Raw genomic sequence first — 9,715 nt, 5'->3', positions numbered from 1 at the left:
TCCGTTTATACAAAACTGAGAACCCTTTGGCCAATGATGCTCCTGACCAAATTTGGTCAAAATCCTCTGAGCCATTCAGGACAAGTAGCATTTTAAAGGAAAAAGTTGACGGACGCCGGACGCCGGACGCTGCACCATGGGATAAGCTCACTTGGCCCTTCGGGCCAGGTGAGCTAAAAAAAGTAGAGTGTTTCCATTGGGGATCGAACCAGTGACCCCCATCTACTCAGTCTGCTGCTCTACCAATTGAGTTAAAAGGAAAACTCTTCTAGTGCGAAACTAGAAGACGACTTTTATGGCATGTGGTTCATATATTCAAAGGTTGGAATAGTTCATTATGAAATTTCAGGGGTGAATTAGTTAATTCTCCATTCTGAAAAAAATATATTCTGTTCTCATGAAACCATTAACAATTTCATATTTTTTCTGTAGTTTCTCCTCTTTTTTTTCCTGCAACTCTTCACTTAGGTAATAAAGTACTTGTAGAAACCTTTCCATGTTTGAATAGATGAAATCAAACTAGCACAAAGGGAATTGTAAAGAGAGAGAGCAAGGTTACACAGTCAAACGCACGGGTATCAATATCTAACTTACTGTTTCATTTTTCTGCCCAAACCCATAAAACACCTTTTTATGTCTCCTTTAGCAGCCCACACAGAAACCTTACGATATTGATTGTGATTCACATGTCTGCGTATAAAGAGTGTTCATGCTCAGACACATTACAAGGGTAAGCAAACGCAAACAGAAACACGCAATTTCGAAGCACTATCATAGATAATACCTTTTTTTTCAGATGTCATGTGTAGAGATTATTGTGAATGTACAGTCAGTTGTAGATATATTCCTTTTAAACATTTAAATATGGATTTAAATGAAATAATAAATCAAATCTGACGTCAATGTAGACAAATTGGTTTCTGATAGCAAACATGAAGCACAGTTCCTTCTTTAGTCGGTGAACGCTAAAAACCTCCACCTCGCTTGTATATGAAAGGTTTCCTTTCTCTTTTTGTTTTAACACTTCCCACTGTGTAACACAGTAAAACCTCTATAAAAATCTCCGTAGGAGGTATTATTTGCCATCTTAATAAGGCAACAAGCCTGCATCTCCCCTGTTTAGGACAATTACCGGTACCATAATTCCCCTCACTCTGGATAATTAATATCTTCTTACCTTCACCCTGAGCGTCGAAGGAATCTTTGCGACTGGAATTAGCGGCTCCCATCGCGGCTGCTAGAGGATCCAAGTTTAATGAGAGATCAGGATCAGTGCTATGAGGAAGAGGAAGCTGATATAAAGGATCCTATAGGCTGGGATGAACTTCCACCCCAGGGCTGGGTGGGGCCGTAGTCATGGTCTCCAGCACATTGGCACCGTCAAATCTGAAACATACAACAACAGCAGTGAAGTAAATTTTCGAAATGGGAAAAAATGTATGAGCATTATGTTCATTAATCCTATGTCTGGGCCTTCTGTATGTGTGGTAGCCAAATCTAGTAACACAACATTGACAATATGCAAAATGCACATTGTTTACACTTGTAGCGGAACTCAGGACTGGGGCGATCGTCGGCGACCAAGTAGCTCAATTTGTAGAGCGTCTGTCTAGAGTTCTGCTTAGAGTTTGGAGGGTCTGGGGTTGGAATCCCAGTCTGGCCATGCATTTTTCCGTTTCCTGTGATTGTGACCTGAACCTTTGTCTCAGGCATTGGGTGTATACTTAGCAAGGGAATACCTAGTTCTCTGGGTTGTAAATAGTGATGTCTTTGGGGGCAAATTAAGACTTAAAACAAGAGGCCCAATGGGCCTGCATCACTCACCTGGTATTACTCTCACACTTGTAACCTTAAAAGGGATCTAAAGTAAAGCTATAGGCAAAATATCAGTGCTTATGGCTATAAATCATTCAAACGAACCTATTAAAAGATGTTAAAACATTTGACTCCTGTGAACTTGAAAGTCGAACATTAGGTCGTTACAATGAACAAACTTTACAGCCCTTCATCTCAGGATGCAACTTGCCAAATATCACTACCCTCGACCTTTTCTTTATTGAGATTAGATCATTGATTTAAAGGTTTATACATATTTGACCAAATGTGACCTTGAAAGTGGGTCAAGGTCATTCAAATGAACGAACACTGGCCAATTAACATCCTGGGCCTCATGGTTATTGTTTAATCAGAAGAAGTCGTTTGAAGATTTTAAACAAATTTGACCCCTGTGACCTTGAATATAATTCAAGGTCATTCATTTGAACAAACATAGTAGCCCTTCATCCAAGCATGCTACTGGCCATATATCATTATCCTGCGCCTTCTGGTTTTTCAGATTTAAAGATTTTGAACATATTTGATCCCTGTGATCTTGAATAAAGGTCAAAGTCATGCATTTTTGCAAACTTGGTAGCCCTTTATCCTACTATATATCAACATCATCGGCCTTCTGCTTTTTCAGAAGTTGTTAAAATATTTAACATATCTGACCCCTGTGACCTTGAAAATGGGTAAAGGTCATTCATTTGAGCAAACTCGGTAGCCCTTTATACAAGCATGCTACTGGCCAAATATCAACACCCTAGGCCTTCTGGTTAATCAGAAGAAGTGATTTAAAGATTTTAAACATATTTGACCCATGTGACCTTGAAAATGGGCAAAGGTCATTCATTTTATCAAACTTCGGAGCCCTCTATCCAAGCATGCTTCTGGCCATATATCATCTTCCTCAGCGTTTTGGTTATTTAGAAGAAGTCGTTTAAATGTTTTAAACATATTTGATCCCTACGACCTTGAATTTATGTCAAGGACATTCATTTGAACAAACTAATAAATAATACAATACTAACACACACACACACACACACACACACACACACCCTGCCAAGGGCAGTATTTTAACTCATTCACCCTTGAAATGCCATAATAATGAACTATTCCAACCTTTGAATTGTAAGAGTTCAATTGTGTCTTCACGGGTGAATGCAGTTGAATCTTGCCCTCACAACAATGTCTTAGATAAAGATTTGCACTGCTCTTGTTTGCAACACAAACAAAAGTATCATGGCTACAGACCTGATGGTTCATTCAATTAGATAATGTAATCATTTAATGTTAATGTTAATGTTGGCAGTTTTCAATATATTTCATCCCTATAACCTTGAAAGTAGGTCAAGGTCATTTACACCAGGAAACATTTTAGCACTCCATCCTTGGTATAGCTACTGGCCTAATATCATCATCCGAGGTCTTAAAGTTCTTAAGAAGAAGTCATTCAAAAAAAAAGACATTGTACTTTGTGGAAACTGAACCATACCACCATCTGACACAGCTACTTTGTACTAGGTAAATTAATATTTAAAGATGTCAAGATTATATCACTTGAAAATATCTGTACATTGATGTCTGCAAAGCAACAAAAGGGAACTATTTCAGCCATTTATATCAGTGACCTTTCGAGAAAGCGAAATTTTGTAGTAGATTACTGCACGGATGGCACATAACAAGTAAGGTTCCACAGTAACAGGTGGATTCAGCTGATCAATACTCAGCTTATCGGCCTCTCAAATAACACACATGGGAGCTAGTACATGTTCAAAATTATTTATTCATTCGACCATCAATGCATCTAGCAGAAGTTACTTTATGGTCATATTCATGCACACTATTATAGCCTTATCAACATTGAATTTCAAAATTTGAGTGAATTTTAGCATCCAATATTCATAAGCTTCAGCACACATCCTGATCATTGTAGGCAGTGTCTCGCTTCACGGTATTGTCTATCAGTGACGCCCTATGATTTAAAGAGCTAAAAGACCCAGATTTCTTTAGGAGATATGACATTTGATCGTGGGTGCATGTGAGTGTATAAACTTTGGCATTATAAACCAAGCCAGCAAAGATTTTCTGTTGGATTTTTGTGAAATGTTACTCTAGTTCACTTCCTGATAATGTGGAGGAAAGGTTGAAATTTTGCAGCTAGCACCTTGACATGAAAAAAAAAAAAATGCTTGTAATATCAGTTTGATGTGTCCTTGCAGTGACAATGTATGACAATTTTGTGTCATCAATCTCCATTCTTTTGGAGTTCCTGTGAGCAGAAATGTAATCAAAACATCAATGATGTTAGAATTTATGCACAAGATGTAAAGAAGTATTATTAATCACTGTCATATCAGATGGATTCAAAATTGCTGTGCTATGAATTATGCGTTAATTTTGATCCCATCAGGTATTAAAATGTTCCTCAATTTATCTGGTTTTGCAAATATCTTGATAATTAAATGATAATTGATATTTCAAGAGTTGCTTCCATCTTAAATTCTTGGAAATACTGGACAGACACATTTTCATTTTTTTGAAATGCTCCCCAGGGAGTTGAGAAAGACATTGGCTGTTTGCAAAGGCCCTATAATATAACCAAGGATAATAATTTGTGAAACCGCTTTGAGACTACCTACGAACTAGGTTGTGATAAAGCGGTTTATAAGAACCTCAAATTATTATTACTATTATTATTATAGGACCAGGAAATTTGGTCTACCCTTTGGGTGCTAGACAACCAACATTCTTTATGTAACGGTACCACAACAATGTGACGTCATGACGCCAACAACTGTTAACAATATCACAGAATAAAGTAGGGTAACAGAGCCAACGTCAGGTGTAGGTTTGTGGGTTGATCAGTGGGGGCGCTTCGCTTTGAGTACGGATGCCAAAGGGTATATTGAGGCCGACTACAGAATAAGGCACATATAAAGAACACAACATACTCAAGCGTCACCAATAAGTGGGTTTTAAAGTTTATTTGAATAAACAATAAAAAAGATGTAAAAATCACTGTTTTCCCAGGTTTATTGGAAATCTGCCCCTTTTTTAAAGAATATTGGTAAAAAAAAAAAAAAAAGGTGTAAAACATAATAATGAAACCTTAACACAGTCCAAGAAATGCAGAATCGTCCATCAGCGAGCATTACTCAGATGTGTGCTTTTATCTACATATAGGCAAACAAAGGTGACCGCAGACTTTAATTATAAGATAGCACTAAATTCACTTTCATTCACTGAAGACTTTGAGCTGTATACAGTTGAATTGTCTTGTACAGATGAAAGATGAGTCATCGCAGATTTAACTTTATGAAAAAAAGTCAAAAATACCTGTTGTCTAATAGACTTAAAAGTCTCATATTGCTTTTGTGTGCATTTTTTTAGTTTTACCATGCAATCATAGAGTTGGCTAGCCCATTTCCCGAAAGGTCTTTTATCTTCAGACGAATCTTACAGAAAGCTCTGTATATATATATATATATATATATATATATCTCCTGGGACTTTCTCTATGCCCTTCGTGCATACTGCAATTGCGTTTCACTTACCATTAAACACTTCCCTATCATATGCTGTTAGTCGAGTCACATTTCCAACAACCATGCATGCACTGTCTGACACCAACTTACATTTGCTGATAATACATGTAATAACTTTAGTACACTTAGTTCACTTTTTCTAAAAATATCCACGTGTATGAAACTTTTTGTCAACATGTGTACATTATCTGATTATAGACACAACACAGCGATATACCCTTGAGGTTTTGAATAAGAGTTGCCAAAAAATTATCAACATTATAGAGGAACCATCACAAATTACAACACACCATTGTCACAAACATGTTTTGAACCCATCCACTAGCCTTGCCAAGTTTTCTTCCTAAAACATACATTTTTTAAAAGAAAACTTTGTGCTTGTGACAAGATTGTTAAGGATCCCTGTCCATCGATCTGTACTGTGTTTTTTCCTATGTACAGTTACCTCCCTTTAACTCATTCACTCCTGAAGTTTCATAATGAACTATCCCAACCCTAGAATTAGAAGAGTCCAAATGTGTCTTCAGGGGTGAATGAGTTAACTTCCATTTGGATATGTTAAAACTATAGCACAATTGGGATATGATACTTCGGCAGACCAAGTAGTTCAATCTAGGTTCCAACCCCTAGCTCACATGAGAAACCCACATAAGAAATCTGACTTTTATGGGATCACTTGTTCTGAAGTAAGGATCCGCACAAGAAAAGTCTGCTTTAAGCAACATGATTGTGACCTTTAACCTTTGACGGACAACTAATAAAATTTATAGGATTCTTATTACGATCTGAAAATTATTTGTCCTTTCCTTTAAGCCTGTGGGCAGGCTACTATGGGATATTGATTTGTTGTTGATTTCTTAAATATAGATCTTTTCATCTTTTACACAATCGGGCTTCATGGATGTAACTAAAACAAGAGGCCCATGGGCCTTAGCGGTCACCTGATATATTTATACAGAGATTGATTTTTGTTTTTAACATGAACAGAAATATTATTCAAAGTGACAAAAAACAATAAAACCACCTTATTCAATATCTAGCATGCAGATTTATGACTGAAAAGTATTTGAAACTAGCACCTCTGATTCTTTACAAGGAAAATGAAGAAATTTTATTTTAGCACACGGACTCCATTGGGCCCCACTCTACAGCCCTTGGGGGTAGGGATGGCTCAAAATTTACAAAGTATCAAACTGTCAACTAAGGGTTATAATTCAAATCAAGTTATCAACATGTAATATTCAAAGTATCATTTGCCATTATAAACCATAACAAATTTGCCCCCCCCCCCCTCCTCCTCCTTCCCCAGGGGTAAACGTGAGACCCTAGGGTCATAAAATTCACAATTTTGGTAGAGCACCTAAAAACCCTTCCATCTATGAAGAGTATTTGATTCTTCCATATCTTGTCTTAAGAAGATTTTGAAATTTCAGTCAATTCGACCCTTTTTTGCCCCACTCATCAGCCCCTGGGGGTCAGTCAGGTCTGATATGTGCATACTTAAGACCCTTCCATCTATGAAGAGTATTTGATTCTACCATATCTGGATGAGGAGAAGATTTTTAAAATTTTAGTCAATTTTACCCTTTTTGGCCCCGCCCCTCAGGCCCCTGGGGGCTGGGGACCATATAATTCACAATTTTAGTTGACCTTTGGCCATGGAAGGTTTCTGCAAAATTTCATTGAAATTGGTTCAGGGGTTTTGGAGAAGAAGTCAAAAATGTAAATTGTTTAGGGACGGACGACGGACAACGGACGACGGACGCCGCCAGACAAATGACGATCACAATAGGTTACTTGGGACTTTGTCTCGGGTGACCTAAAAATCCATAAATTGTAAATATGAATAAATTTTACCGATGTTGACATTTAAGTAATACAAATATCACCTTTATACAGGTTTTTCATTGGCAATAACTCATTTGCCCCTGATGACACATTTTAACTCTTCTAATTCAAAGGTTGGAATAGTTCATTATGAAAGGTTTTCAGGGTTGAATGAATAAACAACTAAAATGATGAAAAGTATTTTCTAAAGCATCATTATAGGGGAAATGAAAAAGGTTAATTATAATCTACAGGAAACAACAGGACTAATTTGTTTAAATTTTCAACTTAGGAATTTAACCCTTTCACCCCTATGTAACTTAAGTAGACTCTACCATGCATTGATCTGGATGAGTCCATTATGGTCTACAGTGTTAAAAGGGTTAACTATGAAGTATAGGAATAACTGAGCTTAATCAATACATTGAATATTAAAGACAGAAACTGGAATCCAAAGCTTACCTTATATAGAATTTCATTTCTGTGTTACCTATGAGTGGACACAATGCATTAATCTTTAATAATTAGGTTTCCCCCGAAAAGTCTCTAAAAGGAAGAATAATTTGATCACTACACTGCCCCTAGACAAAAAATCTAAAAATGTCATTGTGTGTAGTATTAGAGTATAATATAGACACAGAAAATTGCACTGTCTTGGGTGTTTGTGTAGACTTAGACAGAAACCTTCCTTACTATGAGGGTATGACAGAAACTTGATCCACAGGGTGTTACTCTTGATAGTCTACTTAATTAACCAAAAACTTGCTTCAACCAGAGGGTTAGACACTCAGGAATCTTACCTCAAGGGTTGAGATTTTTCTGGTACCCTGACTGTTAAAGATGATTTTTTTTTTCTCCATTTCTGTCAATAATATATTGGAAATCAAATTATATCATAGAGGTGACAGAGAAATCATAACCGCGGTTTGTGACAGAGAATGCATTCTTTTAGGATTGACAGGGAAGTCATACCCTTTGGGTAACAGAGAAATCATACCATAGGGGGGGGGGGGGGGGGGGGGGGGACAGAGACATTGTACTGTTATAAGTGGGTAACAGAGGAATCCTGAACAGGTTAAAATATTGACAATTCTGTGAATAATGAGAAAAAAATGTCACATTGCTGTTGGGTGCTGTGTTTCTTTAGACATCAAATTTCCAAGGAGCCACACTGTCATACAAATCAGTCTAGCCCACTTGAAGTAACAGAAAAAATTAACAAAATAAGTCCTACCATTCAGCCAGGGTCTCAAACCGAATGCTTCCCAGGAGATTTGATTTGTTGTGAATAGCACACAGAAAGGCCAATACATGGTGAATTGGTCCACAGTTGACCGTCAAATACCCTCAACCACCTGTTCCGTACTCCTTCCGGGAATCAGCATCATTCTGTGAAAGTGAACTGGATAAATGTAGCCCTAATCAGGCTCACTTATCCAATCCTGTGGGATCTGTGTTTATTGTAAAGCCAGAAGTCTTGACCTTATACCGATGTCTTCATTTGATAATTCAATTGTTGCTGCGAAGTGTGTATCTGATCAGCCCGTCTTTCACAAGCTGTATGGTGACAGTCTCATGATGTTTGTCAAGTAAGCCCCTTCTCAAACGGCATGGACAAACCGAAATATTGACTATGAAAAGATTCTTGTAACACAACCAATGAGTATTTCTTTGTGACATTTCGATGACTAGTACAGTATTTACACTGTCACTTTCATCAGACAAATGACCAGTGAAGCGTATGTACACAGCGGTGTAAAATGTGTACGAGTTGTCCACAAATCGATGTCGATTCGGCTACATTGAATGAATAAGCGTATGTACAATTAGTTGTTGCATATGTACCGAAATGACTCGATTCAGCTACGCTTTGTTTACATTGTTTAGTACATAAGCTTCACTGGTCATTTGTCTGATGAAGGTGACAGCATACATACAGTACCAGTCATCGAAGCGTCACAGTGAAACACTGATTGGTTGTTTAATTACAAGAAGCTTTACATAAACCATACTTACCAACCTGAAGAAACTACATACTGTATTGACCTTTGAGTATATGAGTCCAAGTTCCCAAGCTTGGTCAGATACGGAAGATAATAAAACAGACATTTAGGTCCAATCTTAGTCAGATATCAGTGGGTACTGGATCGAGAGACCAGGGTTCTTCCAATATTTTTTTCCTGTGATAAAAACCCGTTCAGTTCAAACAACAAGGTGATACTGCTCATAGTCTAAGGTGTGATGGCCATTCTATATCAAAATACGTTACCACAGTCATTATAATGCATATTTCAACCCTACTTGGAATTATTTTTATTTAACCTGTGATAAGCCCATGCCTGGTAATAAGACCACCCCTCACCTTTCCATACTTTCCGTGTATATGGTGGGTGCCTGCAGGTAACAAGCCTATTCCCCATTCCCCATGTTTGTCAGCGTCGGTAAAAAAAAGAACGTTTTTATATTGTTGTTGGTCATGCAGCAGAATATCTCCGATCACTTTCCGGTGATTAAGGATT

General features: G+C 37.5%; 1 protein-coding gene across 5 annotated transcripts in view; it reads right to left on the bottom strand.

Moving 5' to 3' along the window:
- LOC110442105 (serine/threonine-protein kinase 32B-like) overlaps nt 1–9,715 on the bottom strand; it is a 116,645-nt gene that overhangs the window by 89,119 nt on the left and 17,811 nt on the right. For all 5 annotated transcript variants that reach the window (XM_021485543.1, XM_021485546.1, XM_021485547.1 and 2 more), the window contains exon 2: nt 1,178–1,386. In XM_021485543.1, coding sequence (XP_021341218.1) covers nt 1,178–1,229 — 52 coding nt within the window. In that variant the 5' untranslated portion in view covers nt 1,230–1,386. The remainder of the gene's footprint in view (nt 1–1,177; nt 1,387–9,715) is intronic.

Source organism: Mizuhopecten yessoensis, unplaced genomic scaffold, assembly GCF_002113885.1.
Source record: "Mizuhopecten yessoensis strain PY_sf001 unplaced genomic scaffold, ASM211388v2 scaffold716209, whole genome shotgun sequence".
NCBI classification, from domain to species: Eukaryota; Metazoa; Mollusca; class Bivalvia; order Pectinida; family Pectinidae; genus Mizuhopecten; species Mizuhopecten yessoensis.
Note: the sequence above shows the minus strand (reverse complement) of the source record. Positions and strands in the feature narration are given on the sequence as shown.